The 25617-nt window shown below is 36.0% G+C and overlaps 1 protein-coding gene across 2 annotated transcripts in view; it reads left to right on the forward strand.

The window, feature by feature from the left end:
- EXOC6 (exocyst complex component 6) overlaps positions 1–25617 on the forward strand; it is a 203954-nt gene that overhangs the window by 60708 nt on the left and 117629 nt on the right. For both annotated transcript variants that reach the window (XM_066240066.1, XM_066240065.1), the window contains exons 7-12: positions 8391–8543; positions 11237–11305; positions 11392–11475; positions 15574–15620; positions 15736–15856; positions 17315–17386. In XM_066240066.1, the coding sequence (XP_066096163.1) occupies positions 8391–8543; positions 11237–11305; positions 11392–11475; positions 15574–15620; positions 15736–15856; positions 17315–17386 (546 nt within the window). The remainder of the gene's footprint in view (positions 1–8390; positions 8544–11236; positions 11306–11391; positions 11476–15573; positions 15621–15735; positions 15857–17314; positions 17387–25617) is intronic.

Genomic DNA, 25617 nt, shown 5'->3' on the forward strand with positions numbered 1-25617 from the left:
TTAAAAAAATAATAAAAGTGGGCCCTGGCCAGTGGATCAGTGGATAGAGCGTTGGCCCGGTGTATGGACGTCCCAGGTTTGATTCCTGGTCAGGGCACACAGGAGAAGTGACCATCTGCTTCTCTACCTTCCCTCTTACCTCTCTCTCCCTCTTCCCCTCTCACAGACAGTGGTTCGATTGGTTCGATCGTAGCCCCTGGCGCTAAGGATAGCTGTGTTGCAGCGCATCAGCCATGATTTAAAAATAGCTTGATACTTGCGCATCAGCCTTAGCTGGGGTTGCTGGGTGGGTCCTGGTCGGGGTACATGCAGGAGTCTGCTTTACTATCGCCCTCCCTCTCATCTAAAAAAATAAAATAAAAAATGGAAATGCCTTGTGACCCAGCAATCTTATTTCTGGGAATATGAAAATCCCAAACACTAATATTGAAAGAATATAGCCACCCCTATGTTCATTGCAGCATTATTTACAATATCCAAGATTTGGAAGCAGCCCCAGTGCCCACCAGTAGGGAAGGGGATAAAAAAGGTGTGGTGCATTTATACCATGAAATACTCCTCAGCCATAAATGAAAAGGAAACCTTAACTTTTGGGCAGCAAGAATGGACCTGGAGAATATTATATAAAGTGAAATAAGCCAGTCAGAGAAAGACAAGTACCATATGATTTCACTTATATGTGGAATCTATTGAGTAAAATAAACAAAATAGAAACAGACTCACAGATACAGAAAACAGACTGACAGCTATCAGAGGGGAGGTGGTTTTGAGATCTGGGTGAAAAAGGTGAAGGGATTAAACAAAAAACAAGACTCATAGACACAGACAACAGTATGGTGATTACAAGAGGGAAAGGGGGTGGGGAGGTAGAAGGGGGTAAAAGGTATAAATGATGACAGAGACTTGACTTTGGATAGTGAACACAATACGATATACAAATGACGTATTTTAGAATTGTACACTTGAAACCTATATAATTTTATTAACCAATGCCACTTTAATAAATTCAATTAAAAAATTTTTTTAGTGAAAAAGAAAAGAATGTGAAGAATTTGGAACCCTTGCACATTGTGAATAGAAATGCAAAGTGGTATAGCCGCTATTGAAGAGTGTGGATATTCTTTCAAAAGCTAAAAATAGAACTATCATATGATCCAGCAATTCCCCTTTTGGTATATATCCAAAAGAATTTAAATCAGAAGATCAAAGCAATATTATCACTTTTATACTCATTGAAGTATTAATCACAGTTTCCAAGATGTGGAAACAACATAAATGTCTATTGACAGATGAATGGACTAAGAAAATATGGCATGTACATACAGTGGAATACTATCCAGCCTATAAGAAGGAAAATAGTCTAAAATAGTAAATTCATAATAAAATCAGAGTAGGATGGTGGTTGCCAGGGGCTGGAAGGATGGTGGAACGGGGTGTTACTAATCAGCAGTTATAATGTTTCAGTTAACCAAGGTGAATAAGCGCTAGAGCCCTGATGGGGAACCTTTTATAAAAACCACCCACTTTTGCAGTGCTGGTCAACCTGGTCCCTCCTGCCCACTAGTGGGCGGTCCAGCTTTCATGGTAGGCCAGTCAGCACCGTTTGGTTGCTCCGCTACAGACCCACCCAAAGCTGGAACGCCCACTAGTGGGCGGGCAGGAGGGTCCAGGTTGACCAGCACTGCAAAAGTGGGTGGTTTTTTTGTTTTTTTTTTCTGGTCAAACTGTCTTTTTTTATTTTTTTTATTTTTTATTTTTATTAAATTTAATGCAGTGACATTGATAAATCAGGGTACATATGTTGAGAGAAAATATCTCTAGATTATTTTGCCATTTGATTGTGCTGTATACCCCTCCCGCAAAGTTAAATTGTCTTCTGTCACCTTCTATCTGGTTTTCTTTGTGCCCCTCCCCTCCCCTAACCCCTCTCTCCTTCTTCACCCCCTCCCCCCTCCCCCAACCCCCCCACCCCTGTTGCCATCACATTCTTGTTCATGTCTCTGAGTCTCGTTTTTATGTCCCTTCTATGTATGGATTCATCTCAGTTTTTTTTCTGATTTACTTATTTCACTCCGTATAATGTTATCAAGGTCCATCCATGTTGTTGTAAATGATCCGATGTCATCATTTCTTATGGCTGAGTAGTATTCCATAGTATATATGTACCAAAGTTTTTTAATCCACTCGTCCTCTGACGGACACTTGGGCTGTTTCCAGATCTTCGCTATTGTGAACAATGCTGCCACAAACATGCGGGTGCATTTCTCCTTTTCGAGCCGTTCTATGGTGTCCTTGGGGTATATTCCTAAAAGTGGGATAGCTGGGTCAAAAGGCGGTTCGATTTTCAGTTTTTTGAGGAATCTCCATACTGTTTTCCACAGTGGCTGCACCAGTCTGCATTCCCACCAGCAGTGCAGGAGGGTCCCCTTTTCTCCACATCCTCGCCAGCACTTATTCTGTGTTGTTTTGTTGATAAGCGCCATTCTGACTGGTGTAAGGTGATATCTCATTGTGGTTTTAATTTGCATTTCTCTAATGATTAGTGATGTTGAGCATTTTTTCATATGCCTATTGGCCATCTGTATGTCCTCTTTGGAGAAGTGTCTATTCATCTCTTTTGCCCATTTTTGGATTGGGTTGTTTGTCTTCCTGATGTTGAGTTTTACAAGTTCTTTATAAATTTTGGTTATTAACCCCTTATCAGACGTATTGTCAAATATGTTCTCCCATTGTGTAGTTTGTCTTTTTATTCTGTTCTTGTTGTCTTTAGCTGTGCAAAAGCTTTTTAGTTTGATATAGTCCCATTTGTTTATCCTGTCTTTTATTTCACTTCCCCGTGGAGATAAATCAGGAAATATATTGCTCCGAGAGATGTCGGAGAGCTTACTGCCTATGTTTTCTTCTAAGATGCTTATGGTTTCACGGCCTACATTCAAGTCTTTTATCCATTTTGAGTTTATTTTTGTGAGTGGTGTAAGCTGGTGATCTAGTTTCATTTTTTTGCAGGTAGCTGTCCAATTTTCCCAACACCATTTGTTAAAGAGGCTGTCTTTACTCCATTGTATTTCCTTACCTCCTTTGTCAAATACCAGTTGTCCATAGAACTGTGGGTTTATTTCTGGGTTCTCTGTTCTATTCCATTGATCTATATGCCTGTTCTTATGCCAGTACCAGGCTGTTTTGAGTACAATGGCCTTGTAGTATAACTTGATATCAGGAAGTGTGATACCTCCCACTTTATTCTTCTTTTTTAAGATTGCTGAGGCTATTCGTGTCCTTTTTTGGTTCCATATAAATTTTTGGAATATGTGTTCTATATCTTTGAAGTATGTCATTGGTATTTTAATTGGTATTGCATTGAATTTATAAATTGCTTTGGGTAATATAGACATTTTAATGATGTTTATTCTTCCTAACCATGAGCACGGTATATGCTTCCACTTGTTAGTATCTTCCTTGATTTCTTTTATCAATGTTTTGTAATTTTCCGAGTACAAGTCTTTAGTCTCCTTGGTTAAGTTTATTCCTAGGTACTTTATTTTTTTGGTTGTAATTGTGAAGGGGATTGTTTCCTTAATTTCTCTTTCTGACTGTTCATTGTTGGTGTATAAAAATGCTTCTGATTTCTGAGTATTGATTTTATATCCTGCCACTTTGCTGAATTTATTTATCAGGTCCAGTAGTTTTTTGACTGAGACTTTAGGGTTTTCTATATACAATATCATATCATCTGCAAATAATGATAGTTTTACTTCTTCTTTTCCAACTTGAATGCCTTTTATTTCTTCTTCTTGTCTGATTGCTGTGGCTAGGACTTCCAGGACTATGTTAAATAAGAGTGGTGAAAGGGGGCACCCCTGCCTTGTTCCTGATCTTAAGGGTATTGCTTTTAATTTTTGCCCATTGAGTATGATGTTGGCTGTGGGTTTCTCATAGATGGCTTTTATCATGTTGAGGTATGTTCCCTGTATTCCCACTTTGCTGAGAGTTTTGATCATGAATGGGTGCTGGATTTTATCAAATGCTTTTTCTGCATCTATTGAAATTATCATATGGTTTTTCTCCTTCTTTTTGTTTATGTGATGAATCACATTGATTGATTTACGAATATTGTACCAGCCTTGCCTCCCCAGAATAAATCCCACTTGATCATGGTGTATGATTTTTTCCATATATTGTTGGATCCGGTTTGCTAATATTTTGTTGAGGATTTTAGCATCTATATTCATCAGAGATATTGGCCTATAATTTTCTTTCTTTGTGTGGTCTTTGCCTGGTTTTGGAATCAGAATTATGCTCGCCTCATAAAAGGAGTTTGGAAGTCTTCCTTCCTCTTGAATTTTTTGAAATAGTTTGAGAAGGATAGGAGTTAGTTCTTCTTTGAATATTTGGTAGAATTCCGTTATGAAGCCATCGGGCCCCAGACTTTTCTTTGTTGGGAGTTTTTTGATAACTGTTTCCATCTCCTTTGGTGTAATTGGTCTGTTTAAGTTTTCTGATTCTTCCAGATTGATTTTTGGAAGATTGTACGTTTCAAGGAATTTGTCCATTTCATCTAGGTTGTCTAGTTTTTTGGCATACAGTTCTTCATAGTATTTTCTTACAATATTTTGTATTTCTGTTGTGTCAGTTGTTATTTCTCCTCTCTCATTTCTAATTTTATTTATTTGAGTCCTCTCTCTCTCTTTTCTTGGTGAGTCTACTTAAAGGTGCATCAATCTTGTTTACCTTTTCAAAGAACCAGCTCCTAGTATCATTGATCCTCTGTATTGTTTCTTTAGCCTCTATGTCATTTATTTCTGCTCTGATCTTTATTATTTCCTTCCTTCTACTACATTTGGGCTTTACTTGCTGTTCTTTTTCTAATTCTTTTAGATGCAGGGTTAAGTTGTTTATTTGAGCTTTTTCTAGCTTCTGAAAGTGTGCCTGTAGTGCTATGAACTTCCCTCTCAGCACTGCTTTCGCTGTGTCCCATAAATTTTGAGTTGTTGTATGTTCATTGTCATTCGTTTCTAGGAATTTCTTTATTTCTTCTTTGATCTCATTCTTAATCCATTCATTATTTAACACCCTGCTATTTAGTTTCCATGTGTTTGAGAATTTTTGAGCTTTTCTGCTGTGATTCATTTCTAGTTTCATGCCGTTGTGATCGGAGAAAGTGCTTGATATGATTTCAGTCTTCTTAAATTTGTTGAGAGCACTTTTGTGCCCTAACATGTGGTCTATCCTAGAGAATGTACCATGAGCACTTGAAAAGAATGTATATTCTGCTGCTTTAGGGTGAAAGGTTCTGAAGATATCTATTAAATCGAGTTGATCTAGTGTTTCCAATAAGTCTGCTGTTTCTTTGTTAATTTTCTTTCTTGAGGATCTATCTAGTGATGTTAGTGGGGTATTGAAATCCCCTACTATTATAGTATTGCTGTTGATCTCGCCCTTTAAATCCATCAAAGTCTGTTTTATATATTTGGGTGCTCCTATATTAGGTGCATAGATATTTATAATAGTTATATCTTCCTGTTGGATTACTCCCTTTATCATTATGTAGTGGCCTTCTTTATCTCTTACTATATCCTTTGTTTTAAAGTCCAATTTGTCTGATATAAGTATTGCTACCCCAGCTTTTTTTTCATTTCCATTTGCATGAAACATTTTTTTCCATCCTTTTACCTTCAATCTGTGTGTGTCTTTTGTTCTAAGGTGTGTCTCTTGTAGACAACATATGTATGGGTCCTGTTTTCTTATTCACGCAGCTACCCTATGTCTTTTGATTGGATCATTTAATCCATTTACATTTAAGGTTATTATTGATATGTAGTTGTTTATTGCCATTTTCTTCTTTAAAGGTGTATTCCTTTTTCTTTCTTTTTTTTTTTTCTGTATTCTTTTCCCACTTTATCTGTTTACACCAGGCCCCTTAATATTTCCTGCAGCATTGGTTTGGTTGTAATGAATTCCTTGAGTTGTTTTTTGTCTGGGAAGCTTTTTATTTCTCCTTCAATTTTAAACGATAGCCTTGCTGGATAAAGTAGTCTTGGTTGTAGGTTCTTGTTCTGCATTACTTTGAATATTTCTTGCCATTCCCTTCTGGCCTCAAGTGTTTCTGTTGAGAAGTCAGATGTCATCCTTATGGGGGCTCCTTTGTAGGTGATAACTTTTTTTTCTCTTGCAGCTTTTAATATTTTCTCTTTATCGCTTAGCTTTGGTATTTTAATTATGATGTGTCTTGGTGTAGGTTTCTTTGGGTTTCTCTTTAATGGAGTCCTCTGTGCTTCTTGGATTTGTGAGAGTTTCTCTTGCATTAATTTAGGGAAGTTTTCAGCTATGATATGATTGAACAAAGTCTCTATCCCTTGTTCTTTCTTCTTCTTCTTCAGGAACCCCTATGATGCGGATGTTATTTCTCTTCATGTTGTCACAGAGCTCTCTAAGAGTTTCCTCTGACTTTTTGAGTCTTTTTTCTCTTTTCTTCTCTGCTTTCATGCCTTCATTCCAGTTGTCTTCTAACTCGCTGATTCGATCCTCTGCTCTATCTATCCTGTTTTTAATTCCTTCCATTGTGGTCTTTATTTCTGTTATTGTATTTGTCGTCTCCAACTGATTCTTTTTTATACTTGCTATTTCTTTATTTAGGTTTTCAAACTCCCCCTCCATTGTTGTTCTAAGATCTCTAAGCATCCTTACAATCATTATTTTGAACTCCGCATCTGGAAGTTTGATTATTTCCATATCACTCAGTTCATCTCTCGAAAGTGTCTCTTGTGGTTTCATTTGGATTGCACTCCTTTGTTTTCTCATCTTCTTCTTCTTTTTTTATTTTATTTGTAGAGTTGATTGAGTCTAGGCTTGGTGTTGTCTGCCTCCAGTTTTCAGTTGTGTTATTTTTAGGTCTTCGTGGGTTGGTATCAGCTATTATTTGTAATCCATTTTCAGATTTGGGCAGCTTTGAAGTCTTGATTTGTTTGTTTTCTTAACAGGTGATAGTCTTGTTAACTGATCTCAGCAGGGGGCTTCCTTGAAACTGTATCCAGGAATGCTGTGGGTGTAACCTGAGACGCTGAAGGTCTCTTCCTCCAACTAATCTCACTGGGGGCAGGGTTTTTTCTCTCAGCTTCAGTAGGGGGAGGTGTATCTCAGATCTCCATGGAGACCTGAGTTATTGCCCCTCCTCCCTACTTCTTGTTTTCAGCTGTGTCTTGTTGTGCTGATTGGAGCTGGATAGATGTCCGGAGATCTCTGATCCGGAAGCACTTCAGCTCTGTTTTGTGAAAGGTTCAGTCCCTCCCCCAGCTATGGCCGCCTCCAGCACGAATGAGTCAGCTTTTTTATTTTGTTTCTTGCATACCTTAGCCCCTCACAGTCTGTCCCTCTCCTTGTCTTTTCCACTTGGGAGATAAGCTGGTCTTTTCAACCCACCTTGCTCCCTGGTCGCCAGGTAAGTGGCTGTGAGCAGTAGTTTCTGCTCTTTTTCCTCTGTGAAATCCTCTCTGGGCTCTCAGCCTCACCCCCCTCCTTCCCTTCCTGTAAGCAGAGGAGATTCAGGCACTCCTTACCAGGATTATTGTGGCTTCCTCTTTGCTCCTTGGTTTTTGAGAGCTGTTCTTGCAGTTCAGTGTTGGTTTTTCATGCTGATTTTTTCTAAATTGATTTGTATTCCAGTTTGGTGTTGAGAGCTGGGTGTCTGTGCATCCGCCTACTCCGCTGCCATCTTCTCTCCCCTGGGTGGTTTTTATTAAAAGGTTCGTTTGCCATCAGGGCTCTAGCGGTCTGCTGTACAACATTGTACTTATAATTAACAATAAATAATGCATTTATTATTAATATATCAATGATGTTATAGTATATGTTATTAAGAGTGTAACATATGTTGTTACATTAAGAGTATAGATCTCAAGTGTGCTTAGCACAATAAAACAATTTTTTTTTTTTATAATTTTATTTTTTTAATGGGGTGACATCAATAAATCAGGATACATATATTCAAAGATAACAAATCCAGGTTATCTTATCGTTCAATTATGTTGCATACCCACCACCCAAAGTCAGATTGTCCTCTGTCACCTTCTATCTTGATAAAACACAATTTTTAAAAAAGAAAACCGAAGGAAATAATCATGGTAAGAGTAGAAATCAATATAATAGAAAACAAAATACAGTAGGGAAGATCAATAGAGTCAAATGTTGGATTTGGTCTTTTGAAATAAAATTATAAACCCCTGCAAAACTTTCAGAAGAAGAGAAAGGGCATAGATCATAAATAAAAAATTGGATATTATTCCAGATTTTACACCTACAAACATTAAACATATAAGAAAATGTGAATGAATTCTTGAACCAATGCTGACTGTAATAAATTTTGAAATAATTTGAAGTTTTCTTTTTTCAAATAGGCACAACAGCAGAAAACCTTCAGTGTTGCTCTGCAGAAGCAAAATAATGTAAAATTTGGGAAGAATATGTATATAAATGATAGAGTTCCAGAAGAAAGGAATGAAATTGTATTGAAACATACATTTGAAGAAGAGGACGAGAATGAAGAGGAGGTGATGGGAGTTCATCTCTCTCTCTCTCTCTGTCTTCCTTCTTTCCTTTATTTTGAATTTTTTTCTTCTAAGTTGTAATGTGTGTCTTGTGTGATTCTCATTCCTACCATGTGCAAATTGAATTTATGTAGATTAGCTAGTAATGAGATATCAGGGCAGTGGAATCATTTGAAATATTAGACTGCATAATTGATTAATAAACAGGAAATAGTATGGTTTATATTTGTAAATGATAAATAGTTGCATTTAGTTGTTCTGCCATAATTATCAGCAAAAGTATAAATCTAACGGATTTTTTTAAGTGATCTTTTTACAGGGTGGGGCAAAAGTAAGTTTACAGTTGTGTATGTGGAACAGTTTATTCTTGTATTGCTATTTATTTATTATTGTGTTATGTTCCATGCAAACAACTGTAAACCTACTTTGCCCCAATCTGTATTTTAATTATCTGTGGTAAGCATTTAATTTCATGATGACTTGACCTTGAATTTAGAATAATTCTGGATAGCCTACCTCTTTTTAAAATTAGTGCTCAGATACTACAGAATAATTCTAATATGATTAAGTTCTTTATTTCTTAAAAAAGTCTTAATAAGTTTAGAAACCTTGAAATTATCCTTAAATATTTACTTTCTTTCATCCTCTGTATCCTGATTCATTTCTAGTCCTATTGCTTCTTTTATTCCCCCCATGAAGTCTTCAGTTGAGCCTACTTTTTATCTTTTCTTTTGAATTATTTTTGAATTTAGTGCAGATCGTAAGGACCTTAGTTATTCCCAGTTGTTTATAAGTTTTGCCTTGTCAGTGAGATTTTAAATTCTTTTTAAGGACTTAGTTGGGGCATAGTAAGAACTTCTAGTTGATTTATGAAAGGAACTCTATGAATGTATGCCCATGGCCTTTTTTGTTGTTGGGAGAACAGTATGGTATGTATGTATCTACTAGATGACAGGATGAGTGAGGCTATAGATTTTCCTTAACTTATGATGGGTTTATATCCTGATAGGCCCATTGTTAGTTGAAATGATCAAAAAAAGCATTTAATACACCCCACCCACCAGACATCATAGCTTAGTCTAGCCTACATTAGTGCTTAGAACACTTACTTAGCCTACAGTTGGGCAAAATCATCTAACACAAACTATTTTATAATAAAGTGTTGAATATCTCATGTAATTTATTATGCATATCACTTTCACATCATGGTAAAGTTGAACCATCATTAGTCAGGGATAATCTGTATATGAATTTCTGTCTCTCTCTGTGTGTATGTGTGCATGTGTGTGTATATATTATGCATATGCAGCAGATGTTTGATATTGTAATGAATACAGATAAATGAACACCATTAGCTAGTTTAATGTCTTTTTAATATGGAATTAGTGTGTCCTTATTAGTTCCTTGAAATTAAATAAATGTTATTGAAGTCTGCCTTTTATCTTAATATTTAAAGAATCTCACACCGGTTTGAAATCCTGGGATTGCCTGGTCAAGGTACATATGGGAGTTGATGCTTCCTGCTCCTCCCTGTCCCCCTTCTCTCTCTCCCTACTCTGTAAAATGAGTAAATAATAAAAAAAATAAAAAAAATATTTAGAGAATCTCTTATTTTCTTTTCTCCCTTGATATTCACAATGGTGAAAATGGATCATCTAGTGTTCTTACCTGAGTTTTTCCTAGTCTGTTTTGTATATCTTTAACTGCTGGGAGCATTACCATAATACTCTGCTGCCAGATTTATACTCTAAGAAAAACTTGGTTGTTTCCCCGGTTTTACAGATTTATTTTACTATTACTACATTTTTTTTTTATCATTTTCCCTAGTAAGTAACACTTTAATAAAAATAATTTAAGTCCACTTTGGGGATTCATGAGCATAGAAATGTTTTCCTTTTAAAGAGTTTATTCCTCAAGTTTGAGAAACTTTATGCTACTGTATTTCATCAATTCTGAGGTACAATTTTTAAAATACTACAACATCTCACCTGTCCTGTGATGGCACAGTGGGTAAAATGTTGATCTCGAATGCTGAGGTTGCCAGTTCTAAACCCTGGGCTTGTCTGGTCAAGGCACATATGGAAGTTGATGCTTCCTGCTCCTCCCCCCTTCTCTTTCTTTTCTCTCTCTCTCTTGCCCTAAAAAAATAAATTGATAAAAATCTTAAAAACAGATTTAAAAAAATAAAAATAAAATACTACAACATCTCAGAGGTGGGATACATTTTAAATTGAAGAAATCATAGTTTCAAATGGTAGTGTTTTTTTCTTTCTTAGTGTATAAAATAACAATGATTATGTCTTCAATTTGATGAAATAATGGTAAATCATAAGAGAAGGAAATTTGTCTATATCTGTACCATAAATCCATGCATCATTTTTACCAAAAACAATAATGATGTATACACTAATCTATACCAATTTTCTGGTAGTCTACCAAGCATGTTGAAGACAACACAATCTCTCCCCTTAATTACCTTATAATCTAAAACAGCCAATGATGATAAATATATAAAGAGTAAATGACTGAACAAATGCCAAAACAATATTAAAAAGGCATTACATTTATATTATATGCTTTTATAGGTGGGAAATATGACGTTCATGAATGTCTTTGCCTGTCTTTAACTTTATATTTTCCAACAGTGAATTACTAGGTTGGCCTCTCATTTTTTTTTTAATGATGTTATTTTTCAGGTCTTAACTGTTCAGGACCTTGTTGACTTTTCCCCAGTTTATCGATGTTTGCACATTTACTCTGTTTTGGTAAGTATCTTTGTGTGTATATGTATGCATATGTGTATGTGAGTGTCCATATGTGTGTTTTCATTACTCTGCTGATTTTATTTTAGGGTGATGAGGAAACATTTGAAAATTATTACCGAAAACAAAGAAAAAAACAAGCAAGGCTGGTATTGCAACCACAGTCGCATATGGTAAGTATATGAAAATCTTAAATTGATTATATTGTCGCTTATTATCCCCTTTTTGCTTTAATTTTTTCAGAGCTTGCATCACTATTCATTCAGCTATAAATATTTATTGAACACCTACTATTTCTAATAATTGGCTTTGGTGCTGATGGTATAGCAGTGAAGAAAACAGATAAGTCCCTTCTCTCATGAGCTTGCATTCTTTTGGAGAAGATAGACAATAGATAAATAAAATAGACAGTGAATAAAAAAGGTAAGCAAGTAAATATATGAAGTGTTAGGGAGTGATCATTAGTTTCTGACAATATGATAGATTCTGTACCTTGATTAATTGTCCCACTGAAAGAAAACAACTAAAGATACTGGACAAAACTCTTTTATAAATAAAATTTAAATACTTTTTAAATGCCCTTACTATCTGGTAAGAAACAACAGTCAGAACAAAAATGTAGTGAATATGGAACTGTTCTATATATTGGTTTTGGTGATAGTTATATGACCAGATATGTTTGTGAAACTCATAGTGCATGAACAAGAGTGAGTTTTATCATATGTAATTTATACCTTAGTAGAACTGACTATAAAACAAACAAAACAGAAAAACCTAAATGAAGACAGAAATTGAGATATGTTTAATGGAGCATTAAATGTAGCTTTAATCCTAGAGGCCTCTACTGAATGGGAAAACATGAATTTTGAGGACATGGAGGTACATAGGGCCAAACTCAGAGCCACCCAAAGCATATGGTAAGAGATTGTCTCCCTTGTAAAGAAAGCTGAGACTCCAAAGAATTATAGCCCCATTATTAGGATAACCCAGAGAGAAAAAAACATTTAATAAAACTACTTTGTTCCTTCTGCCAAATGCTCTAGGGAAATTGCATAGCTCAAATCTTGATGCTGAGTGACCAAAGGAAAAAAATCACTGAGAATTCATAGAAAACAGTTCCTTATATGTGTTTGCCATCCAAATTTATTCTACTTGGATAGTCAAAAAAATCTCAGGTTAAAAATTTAAAGATGTTCCATGCTGATACTGCCTCCAGGTACCTAGTAGAAGCAAATGCAGATCTCTGAACCTTCATACCAGAGTTAAAGAACACCCATAGTTCAAGTGTAAAGGAAAACTAGCAGTTTACAATTAAAAAAAAAATTACCAAAAAAGTGAGAATCATTAGAAATATTGACAATAGGAATAAATCCTAAAAGACTTTCAACATTTGAACTATTATCCATAAAATGTAAAATAACACTATTTAAAACATTTAAAGAAATAAAAGGCAAGCTTGCTGATGTAGTTAGGAAATAAGAACTATAAAGAATGACCAAAAATGTAAAGAAAAAACAAGTAGAATACTTAGAAATTAAAGATATTTAAGATTTTATGATAGGCTTAATAGTTGATGAATTCTCTTAGTTGACCTGAAGAAATTATCTAGAAAGCATCACAGACAGACAAAAATGATAAAAATATGAAAGAGCAAGAGTTTACAGAGAGAAGGCCTAAGATGGGCTCAAGCCAATGACCATGGGATCATGTCTATGATCCCACGCTCAAGCCAGCGACCTGGCGCTCAAGCTGGTGAGCCCATACTCAAGCCGGATGAGCACATGCTCAGGCCGGGAACCTCGGGGTTTCCAACCTGAGTCCTCTGCATCCCAGTCCTATGCTCTATTCACTGCGCCGCCGCCTGCTCAGGCACAAAAGCATTATTTTAAGTGAAAAAATTTAGTTATCACAATGTTATATAGAGTATCATTTGTTATATTACGTTTTTGAAAAGGCAAAATATGAGACTGAATGTGATCAATAGCCAGGGGCTGGGATTGGGCAGACAATTCACTACAAAGGGGCACAAGGGATCTTTATTATGAGATGGAAATGTTCTGTATTTTTATTTTATTGGTGGTTACACAGATATATATGTATTTGTCAAAAACTTATTAGACTCTACATGTGAAAAGGGTTAATTTTACTGTCCGTAAAATTATACTTCAATAAATTTGACTTTAAAAACAAAGATGAAGGGAAGACCTTGAAAATACCCAGAGAAGATACTATTTTCAGATAAACAAGACAGTGTAGCAGTTTCAATGACAAAGGAAAATAACTGTCAACTTAGGATTCAATATAAGGGCAAAGATAGACATTTTTCATACAAAAAGAGGAGAGTTGCTAAAATAGTATAAAGGTGCTACCAAGACACCTTTACTAAGGATGTTCTAAAGCCGTGATGGTGAACCTTTTTATAAAAACCACCCACTTTTGCAGTAATGGTCAACCTGGTCCCTCCTGCCCACAAGTGGGCATTCCAGCTTTCATGGTGGGCAGTAGCGGAGCAACCAAACGGCGCCGCGATTGGCCCACCATGAAAACTGGAATGCCCACTAGTGGGCGGTAGGGACCAGGTTGACCAGCACTGCAAAAGTGGGCGGTTTTTTATAAGGTTCGCCATCACAGTTGTAAAGGATCTACTTCGGGCAAAGGGAAAATGAAGCGAAATAGAAGATATTAGATGCTAGAAGGAAAGAATAATAAAGAAGTGCAAGTGGGTAAATCTATGTTGACTGTAGGAAATAATACACAACAATAGTATAAACATTAGAATGAGATGGAAGTTAATGAAATGAAACTTCTACAGTTTCTGAATTGTCCAGAAGAATAAAACTATTGATTAATTTTAGAGTTTGATTACTTAAATATGCATAATGTAATTTCTGGAATAATCACTGAAAGAGTAGAAACAGTATATACTTTCAGATAATACATAGAAGCTAGAAAGATATCTAAAATATTAGTGTCTTAGCATTAAGAAATGATAAGTTAAACCTGTAAGCACTTGATAGTATTGACTCAAAATATTTAAAGCAAAATTGCTGAAACTGAAAGAATAAATAGAAAAATCAATATGTGCCTGACCATGCGGTTGCACAGTGGTTAGAGCACTGACCTGGGATGCTGAGGACCCAGGTTCAAAACCCTGAGGTTGCCAGCTTGAGTGCGGAGTCTCTGGCTTGAGCATGGGATCATAGACATGACCCCATGGTTGCTGGCTTGAGCCCAAAGGTTTCAGGCTTGAAGCCCAAGGTCGCTAGCTTGAGCTCAAGGTCACTGGCTTGAACAAGGGGTCACTGGCTTGGCTGGAGCCTCCTAGTCAAGGCACATATGAAAAAGCACAATGAACAACTAAGATGCCGCAATGAAGAGTTGATGCTTCTCATCTCTCTCCCTGTCTGTCCCTCTTTCTTTTGCTCTCTCTTTTTTGCTTAAAAAAAATGAAAAAAAAATCAATATGCATAGTGGATTTTTAAACGTCTCAATATCTTATAAACCAAATAGATATCAGTAATAATACAAAACATGCTTAATAGGCTTGAGCTAATGGACTATACAGAATCTTGTTTCAGCTGTAGAAACATTCTTTTAAGCTCAAATGAAACATTATAAAATGTAACTAGCAAGTATAAAGAAATATGAAACATCTGTTGTTATATAGACTACATTCTCTGATCATAGAATTCTTAAGCTAAAAGGTAATAGTAATTCTTACTCAACCCCCCAAAACCCCAGATGTTTGAAAATTTTTATCACATTTATGAAGTATACAAAATACAACATTTGAAATTAATTGAAATAATGAACTATTTCATATAATAAGCTTTTATGAATGAGTCAAGGTTTTTAGCAGGAGATAATATGATCTGATTACATACTTGATTACTATTTGAAAAGTATCATTTGGCAGCGATCTGTAGAATAGACTCTAGGGAGCAAGCCTGAAAACTGAAGAGACTAGGTAGGAGACGGACTGATGGCTATTCCAAGTGAGAGATGATGCTGGCTTGAATTCACTGCTGAGAGGGCAGGTTCTGAAGCTGTATTTACTTTCTAACTTCATTGTCAGTCTTATTTTGAATGCAGGTTTCATGAGGGTAAGTACTTTTTGTTATTTACCAGTGAATCCCCAGGTGCCTTAAAAATGTATGCAGCATATAGTAGGCTCTCAATAAATATTTGTTAATAAATGTAGTGACTTGGAACTTACTTTTATGTTACTGGTATATATTGGTTTAAATTGATTTTTGCTTTTTCATTTAAAGCATGAAACAGTTGATGGCTATAGAAGATATTTCACTCAAATTGTAGGGTATGTATCTAATATGGAAATAACTATTACTTTTATTACGTTAAATGTCAGAACTAAAAATTTTCTATTTGTTTTAAATTTTTTAACACGTTTTATTGGTAATTACTGTTTTTAGGTTCTTTGTGGTTGAAGATCACATTTTACATGTGACCCAAGGATTAGTAACCAGGGCATACACTGATGAACTTTGGAACATGGCCCTCTCAAAGATAATTGCTGTCCTTAGAGCTCATTCAGTAAGTCAGACAGTTTATGCTACTAAATTCTTAATTTAGTTCCTTTAAGAACTTCTGAGTCGTAGAATATCAGAGGAAAACTGTATTTCCATTATTCTGCACATCTTTGGTAATTGCTCAGATTTAGAAGTAGTAATGTCAGTCTTGTATTTGGTAATATTGGGCTTTGATTTTTGCAACTGACTGGGGCTTCCCAGGGCACATTTTTCAGCATTATAGCCTGACCTGTGGTGGCGCAGTGGATAAAGCATTGACCTGGAACACTGAGGTTGCCTTTTCAAAACCCTGGGCTTGCCCAGTCAAGGCATATGTGGGAGTTGATGCTTCCTGCTCCTCCCCCCCTTCTCTCTCTCTCTCTCTTCTCTCTAAAACGAATAAATATTTAAAAAGGAATTTTAGTTCAGCTTATTGAAAATGAAGAAATAAGCTGGTCTCATTTGTCTCAACTGACCTCTTCATTAGATCACTGAAAAACAGAATAAACACAGGATTTTTAATTATTATTCCAAATTCTTTGCTTCCAAAATAAACTCTACCATGAAGACTCAATAGAACTTGTTCTTTGATGTTCATAATTTGTAGTAATACAGTTACAAATTTCTTTTAGATATACAGTGTCAAAATTTGAACTTATTTGAAAATGAACCTTTATGTAATTTCTTTTTTTTTATGAAAGTAAAATAATCAAGTGTTTTGTAATATTCCTCTTGTGGAAATAATAAATCTTAGTGTTATAAAGATTACTGAAATTAATAATTGCTCTATATAGACCTTTTCTTAAGACAATTTTAGTAGTCCACCTTTTAGTAAAATCTCTTTATACTTAAAATTTTACAAGTTTATTTATAATTTTTTTTATTGAGAATAGAGATGGAAAATATTGTAAAGGAAGATTATTAACATGATATTTAGATTATAAATACACTACGTTTTTATTTATCAGGAATGTAGATTCTTGATACATATTTGTCTAGTAAACTAATTTGCCTAACATACGATGTATTGTTCAGACCAGCACTGAATATGTAAAATTATAGTATGATTTCTATTAATTCCATGACATGAAATATGAAGTTATAATATGTTAAATGCAACCTGTCACACTCAAAATCTTATTAAATACTGTTATGGGGACAAAGTGCATTTTACTATTCCTTTGAACTGAATTATTTTATTTTGGTGAATTACTAAGAAAATACTTAAATTGTCATTCTTATATTAGAAAAAAGTAATATATTTGTGTCTCTTATATATCATTTTGTGATCTTTCCCTAAGAATTTTTATTAGAGGAAGCCATTACTAGAAGTAGCTCTAATAACCAAGATTTAAAATCTATTCTAAGTCTGGTAGATTAAAGAAAAAATTTCAGGTTTCATTTCTTAGTTTTTAACCTAACAACTGGTTTGTTTTTGTTTCCACCGCTGCCCTCCCCTTCCCATCCTGGCTTCATTCCCCAGTCTTACTGCACAGATCCTGATCTCGTTCTGGAGCTGAAGAATCTCATTGTAATATTTGCAGACACTTTGCAGGTTGGTGATAATCTGACATTCAATTAATGGCTATTTTAAGCACTTAAAGATATAGAAAACAATAGATGTGCCAGTTAAATTTATTGTGATTAATGGTAGTAAATTAGCAGTAACCAAATACTTACTTATATATTCATATTCCCCTATTACCTAGGGCTTTTTGTACCACTTTCTTCCTGATTAGGACACTTGGACAGAGCTCATGGAATATTACCATCTTTTAAATATTGGTCATTCAGTTAGAATAAAATATTTTTGTAGTTAAAAAAATACATGGTGCTCTGGCCAGGTAGCTCAGTTGGTTGGAGCATCCTCCTGATGTGCTAGAGCAGTGGTAGTCAACCTGGTCCCTAGCGCCCACTAGTGGACGTTCCCGCTTTCATGGTGGGCGGTAGCGGAGCAACCAAAGTATAAATACAAAGATAGATTTAACTATAGTAAGTTGTTTTATAAAGATTTATTCTGCCAAACTTAGCGAAAATCCGACATAAAGTACTTGGTAAGTAATTATTATTATATGCTTTAACTTGCTGTAACTCTGCTTTATAAATTTTATAAAGTAAAGTTACTTCTCTACTTTATAAATCACCATTACTGTGGAACTGGTGGATGGTTAGAAAATGTTACTACTAACAGAGATACAAAAGTGGGTGGTAGGTATAAAAAGGATGACTACCCCTGTGCTAGGGTTATAGGTTCTAACTCTTTCGGGGCACATGCAGGCATCAGCCAGTGGGTTGCATAGATGAGTTGAGCAGCAAATAGATGTTTCTCTCTCTCTCCCCCCTCCTCCCTCCCTCTCTTCCCTCCTCTCTCTCTCTTTCTACCTACCTCTCTACCTATCTCTCTCCCTCTCCTTCCTCTCTTCCTCTCCTTCTAAAATCAATCAATAAATAGAATTTTAAAAAAACTACTGACAGACACACAAAAAAACTAGTGCAGTGGAAAGAACTCTGAAGTAGAAATTAGAAGATACAAGTTCTGCCTAAGATGATGATCATGGTCCCTGGAAGTCAGACAGGCCCTGGGTTTGTGTTCTACCTCCACTCTTGACTAATTGTATGTCTACATGTTTTCTAAACTTTATATTCTCATTTGTGAACATAGATTTATGACTAGTTTTTCAGAATTGTTTTGAGTTTTAAATGTAATAATTATGAAAACACAGTTTGAAAGTTGTATTCACTTGTTCCCTTCCAAATTTCAGATGTACTATGACTATGAGCGAATTACTTTACTTCTTTGAGTTTTTTAAAAATAATATTAAAACTGAATTATCTCTGACCTGTGGTGGCGCAGTGGATAAAGAGTCGACCTGCAACTCTGAGGTCGCCGGTTCGAAACCCTGGGCTTGTCTGGTCAAGGCACGTATGGGAGTTGATGCTCCCTGCTCCTCCCCCCTTCTCTCTCTCTCTCCTCTCTCTCTAAAAGGAATAAATATATTTTTTAAAAAACCAAAAAACTGAATTAGCTAACAACTCAATGTCTTGTGATTTTCACTACCAAAGTTTTAAGCTTGTTCCTCTTTCTTTGCCATAGGATTGACTGCATATTGTTTTCATGTTTAAATATATGAGATTTTTATGATTGAAATAATATTTTATGAAATATAGACTAAAATTTTTTCAAAGTGTGATAATAGATGTTATGTAAGTAAGACTTCTCTGTTCAAAACGTTTGGGAAATGCTAAGTGAAGTAAAACAGACTTGTCCATTAGAAGCCTTTCTCAGAGCAAACTTATGCCATACATTTCCAAAAGGAAAGTGGTTATGCAGCATTTTTCCAATATATTTGACCCCTTGATTCTTTTTTCCCCTTATAACATCTGTTAGATTTAGAGCTTTATAACATATGCTTTGGAAAATGCTAATTTAAATTGTTCACTTCATCACAAGAGTCTTTTCATCCTAGAAAAATAATTGTCTAACTTTATTTAAAAACCTACAAAGTGTCTGTTCATGTCCTCTTCCCATTTTTTTATGGGATTGTTTGTTTGTTTGTTGTTGAGTTTTATGAGTTCTTTGTAAATTTTGGATATTAGGCCCTTATCTGAGCTGTAGTTTGAAAATATCATTTCCCATTTAGTTGGCTGTCTGTTTATTTTTATATCAGTTTCTCTTGCTGAGCAAAAACTTTTTATTCTGATGTAGTCCCATTCATTTATCTTTGCCTTCACTTCTCTTGCCATTGGAGTCAAGTTCATAAAATGTTCTTGAAAACCCAGGTCCATGATTTTAGTACCTATGTCTTCTTCTATGTACTTTATTGTTTCAGGTCTTATATTTAGGTCTTTGATCCATTTTGAATTAATTTTAGTACACGGGGACACGCTATAGTCGAGTTTCATTCTTTTGCATGTGGCTTTAAGAGGACATGAACAGACACTTCTCCCAGGAAGAGATACAAATGGCCAACAGATATATGAAAAGATGCTCAGCTTCATTAGTTATTAGAGAAATGCAAATCAAAACTACAATGAGATACCACCTCACCCCTGTTAGATTAGCTATTATCAACAAGACGGGTAATAGCAAATGTTGGAGAGGCTGTGGAGAAAAAGGAACCCTCATTCACTGTTGGTGGGACTGTAAAGTAGTACAACCATTATGGAGGAAAGTATGGTGGTTCCTCAAAAAACTGAAAATAGAACTACCTTATGACCCAGCAATCCCTCTACTGGGTATATACCCCAAAACCTCAGAAACATTGATACGTGAAGACACATGTAGCCCCATGTTCATTGCAGCACTGTTCACAGTGGCCAAGACATGGAAACAACCAAAAAGCCCTTCAATAGAAGACTGGATAAAGAAGATGTGGCACATATACACTATGGAATACTACTCAGCCATAAGAAATGATGACATCAGATCATTTACAGCAAAATGGTGGGATCTGGATAACATTATACGGAGTGAAATAAGTAAATCAGAAAAAAACAAGAACTACATGATTCCATACATTGGTGGAACATAAAAACGAGACTAAGAGACATGGACAAGAGTGTGGTGGTTACCAGGGGTAGGGGGAGGGAGGACATGGGAGGGAGGGAGGGAGAGAGTTAGGGGGAGGGGGAGGGGCACAGAGAACTAGATAGAGGGTGGCGGAGGACAATCTGACTTTGGGCGAGGGGTACGCAACATAATTTAATGACAAAATAACCTAGACATGTTTTCTTTGAATATATGTACCCTGATTTATTAATGTCATCACATTACCATTAATAAAAATTTATTAAAAAAAAAAAAAAAACCTACAAAGAAGATTTCAGAAGCTCCTTTAGTAAATTATTTGATTTGCCTTTATATCGTTATTATTTGTATAGCTTGTACAGCAAGACCCAAATAATGTCTTCTGTTTTTATAAGTTTCGGGACAAATCTATATATAATACTGCTCTCTATGCAAAAAAAAAAAAAAAAGATTAAAAAAAGCAAAATAAAACCAAAACAAAACTTTTGGTAAGTTTTATTAGAGATTGCCTTAACTTTTTATGCCTATCTGTAAGTAACTTTAAGGAGTTTTTCTATCCTTAATGACGTAAAGCATTCCTACTCGAAGTATGGTCTGGGGACCACTGCTCTGCAAACTCTTACTAGATAGCACATTGTCATGGATCCAGAATAAAAAGAAACTCTTTTCAGAATGTAATACAACTACATCACTAAGTACAAAGTGTAGCTCAACTGACATTTTTTTGTAACAAGACTTTCTTGATGTAGGTGGTAGCATTGTTTAATATGTTTTCCAGTCTTATTGAGAAATTATTTACATCACTATATAGGTTTAAGGAATATAGCATGATACTATGATTACATATATATTGTGAAATGATTATAACAGTAGGCCCAGTTAACCACATCTTCTCATATAGAACCAATAAAAAGGAAAGGAAAAATGAAAAAAATTTTTCTCCTTACGATGAGAACTCCTAGAACAGGGGTCGGGAACCTATGGCTCACAAGCCAGATGTGGCTCTTTTGATGGTTGCATCTGGCTTGCAGACAAATCTTTAATAAAAAAAATAATAATAACGTTAAAAATATACACCATTCTAACGTATTACAATCCATTCATTTCCTACCACTCATATTCATGGTTGCGGGTGGCTGGAGCCAATCACAGCTGTCCTCCAGGACAACACCAAATTTTATTGGATAGTGCATAATGTACACGGGTTGTTGTGAGGTCAGGAAGTAAACTTCCCTCCTTTTAATCAAGTAGCTAGCTAATTGCAGAAACCCTTTTGACGAAGAAGATGGCTAAAAGAAAAAAAGATGAGTATCGTACTTTTCAGCAGGAATGGACAGAGGAATTCGCCTTTGTGGAGAGAGCAGGTTCTGCAGTGTGTCTAATATGCAATGATAAAATTGCATTGATGAAATGGTCAAATATAAAGCGGCACTTCGACAAACGGCATACTACATTTGCATGGAAATATCCAATGGGGGACAGCAGGAAGAAAGCATGTCAAGAGCTACTGTGCATAGTGCAAGCTAGTCAGCAGCAACTCCGTGTTTGGACCCAACAAGGTGACTGGAATTCGGCTAGCTTTGCTGGTGCTTTAGCAATTGTGAGAAACGGAAAGCCATTCACAGATGGGGAGTATGCCAAAACATTCATGCTTGATGTTGCCAATGAACTTTTTGACGACTTTTCGGATAAAGACAATATAATCAAATGAATAAAAGACATGCCTCTGTCGGCAAGAACTGTTCACGATCGTACCATCCTGATGGCAAATCAAATTGAGGCAACACAAGTGAACATAAATGCAGCACCATTCTTTTCTCTTGCTTTGGATGAGTCAACAGACGTAAGCCATTTATCCCAGTTCAGCGTGATTGCAAGGTATGCTGTCGGTGACACACTAGTGAGGAAAGTCTTGCTGTTTTGCCTGTGAAAGAGACAAAAGGGGAGGATTTATTCAAGTCTTTCACTGAGTTCACTAAAGAAAAAAATCTGATGGATAAACTTATTTTGGTGTGTACTGATGGTGCTCCATGCACAGTGGGGAAAAACAGGAATCGTAGTGCTTCTTCGTGAACATGAAAAGACACCCATCCTAAGTTTTCATTGCATCCTACATCAGGAGGCACTTTGTGCTCAGATGTGTGGTGAGCAGGTTGGTGAGGTGACGTCGCTGGTCATTCGGGTGGTCAACTTTATTGTTGCCCGAGCTTTAAATGATTGCCAGTTTAAAACACTGCTGGATGAAGTTGGGAATAATTACCCTGGTAATTATTCTGCACAGCAATGTGCGTTGGTTGTCAAGAGGGAAGAGGCTCAGCCGTTTCGCAGCTTGTTTGAGCGAAATTCGGACTTTTCCTGAAATGAAAAAGGTCGAGCATCCTGAGTTAGCAAACACTGAGTGGCTCCTGAAATTCTACTATCTCTTGGACATGACTGAACATCTGAACCAGTTCAATGTGAAAATGCAAGGCATTGGAAATACAGTCTTATCCCTTCAACAAGCAGTGTTTGCATTTGAAAACAAGCTGGAACTCTTCATCACTGACATTGAAACAGGTCGTTTACTACACTTTGAAAAACTGGGAGAGTTTAAAGATGCATGCACAGCAAGTGACCCTGCTCAACATCTTGATCTCCAGCAGCTAGCAGTCTTCACATCTAATCTCCTGCAGTCATTCAAAGCGTGCTTTGGAGAATTTCGTGAATTCACTCATCTTTTTAAGTTCATCACCTATCCACACGAGTGTGCAGTGGACGGTGCTGCCTGAGTTACATCCCTGGTGTCTCCGTCAGAGATTTTGAGCTATGAGCTGCTAACTTGAAGGCCTCAGACATGTGGGTGAATAAGTTCAGGTCACTGAATGAAGATTTGGAAAGACTTGCACGACATCAAGCAGAGTTGGTGAGCAAACACAAGTGGGGAGAAATGAAAAAACTTCAACCTGCGGACCAGCCGATTGTCAAAACTTGGAACACGCTTCCCATCACATACCACACACTGCAGCGTGTGAGTATTGCTGTACTGACAATGTTTGGCTCTACGTGTGCATGTGAGCAGTCTTTCTCACATCTAAAGAACATTAAGACCAACCTACGATCATGTTTAATGGATGGAAGTCTCAACGCCTGCATGAAGCTTAACGTATCAACCAGACTACAAAGCCATCAGCAAAACCATGCAGCACCAGAAGTCGCATTAATGGTAAGAAGTACTTTATTCATCATTGGTTAGCAACAGCATAACAACATTATTAGAAAGAATTCAGAGACTTATTGTACTTTAAAAGTGTTGGTCTTACATAAAATGCACACATTTACTTGTATTTAATGTTAAACATATTGTATGGCTCTCACGGAATTACATTTTAAAATATGTGGCGTTCATGGCTCTCTCAGCCAAAAAGGTTCCCAACCCCTGTCCTAGAATTTACTCTTAACTTTTCTGTTTGGCATACATCAGTGTTAGTTATAGTCATCATGTTGTACATTACATTTCTAGTACTTCTTATATAACTGGAAGTTGGTACCTTTTGACTGTCTCCAATTTCTCCTCCTTCTACCCTCCACTTCTGGTAACAAGTCTGGTCTCCTTTTCTATAAGGTGTTTTTTTGTTATTGTTGCTCTTTTTTTAGATTCCATATATAAGCTAAATTATACATTATTTGTCTTTCCCTGTCTGTCTTATTTCATAATGCCTTCAAGTCTGTCCATGTTGTTGCAAATGGTGTTAAAGACTGTAGTATAGTAGATGGTATGAGCAAAGAAGGGCAAATAGTAGTATTGCAATTGAGAAGGTAGTTTGACCCAGTTTGTGGCAGACCTTGTGGAATTTGAGTAAGCCTTGTATAGTTTTTAACCAGGGAAATGGCATGATCAGATTTGCACTTTTAAATGATAACACTGGGGAACAAAATTTTTGTTGCATCCATAAAAACACTTGTTCTTACTTAATTCGAGTGTGCTGATCTCAAATCTGACATTAGTTTTTCTCTGTATTTGCAATTCAAGAGTTTAGGTTTTCATCTTATTGTAAAATTTTCAACATTAAGTTTAACTTAATGAAGTAGAATGTCTTCTTGGGCATCATCTTTGTGAAAATATAATAATTTACACTAAAAGATATGATTGCATCAGAATTTGTCTATAATTTCAAAATAGAACATATTAAACACTTATTTTAATCATAAAATTTGCACAAAACTTATTTAAATTCTATTCAGGCAAAAATTTGCGTTTGTATCTCTTGCGTTTGTGTACTTGTTGAGGACAGTCTCGTTTGATGCTCCAGCTGTAGTCTGCTCATCACTAACAGCTCCAAGATTTTCAGGAAACATATTAAGGTGACTGTTCAGGAAGCGAATCTTAATGCTCATGTTCCATCCAATGTCGTGGAAAGCCAACAGCATCCTTTGAACCAGAAGTTCATAGTTTTCTGGTTTTTTGTTGCCAAGGAAGTTCTTTGTAACTGCCACAAAAGACATCCATGCTGCTTTCTCCTCCTTATTCATCTTCCTGGCAAATTCTTCGTCACGTATGATGGTTCAAATTTGAGGTCCATCGAATACACCTGCTTTTATCTTCTCAAAAGACAAGGCAGGAAAAGCACAAATAATATGTTGAAAGCATTCACTTTTTCTATTCAAAGCCTGAACAAACAGCCTCATTAAGCCAAGTTTGATGTGAAGTGGGGAAAAAATGATCCTGTCTCGATTAACTACAGGTTCATTCACAATATTTTGCATCCCTACTTCCAGAGCTTCACGTTTTGGCCACTCCTTCTGTGTCCAGTGTTTTTCCCGAGCTCGGCTGTCCCACAAACACAGAAAGCAAGGATACTTCGTGAATCCTTTTTGTTGTCCTAGCAGGAAATTTACCATTTTAAGATCCACACAAATGATCTAGTTATGCTCCTCAAACTTCAGAAAGTCAAGGACAATTTTTATGTCATTCTTACTAAGTCATTCAATTCGGGTTGGCTAAACTGCTGAGAGGTTAATGACCGCTTGGCATCAGAAGAAGACCCTTCAGATTCTACAACCATTTCTTCATGGATCTTATCAAAATACACTTGATCACCATGTTCACTTTCTTCATTCTTAGAAGAAATTAAATCATTGAAAACTGGAACCAGAGGTGTCTCAGCATGTGGGATAGATCGTATTGCTGAAGGAATATTAGGATATGCGATCATATGCCGTTTTTTCTTGCCAATGTCCTTTGTATGGATCAGATAGAAATAACAGTAACTGCTGTGGTC

This window comes from Saccopteryx bilineata, chromosome 7 (assembly GCF_036850765.1).
Source record: "Saccopteryx bilineata isolate mSacBil1 chromosome 7, mSacBil1_pri_phased_curated, whole genome shotgun sequence".
In the NCBI taxonomy this organism is placed as follows: Eukaryota; Metazoa; Chordata; class Mammalia; order Chiroptera; family Emballonuridae; genus Saccopteryx; species Saccopteryx bilineata.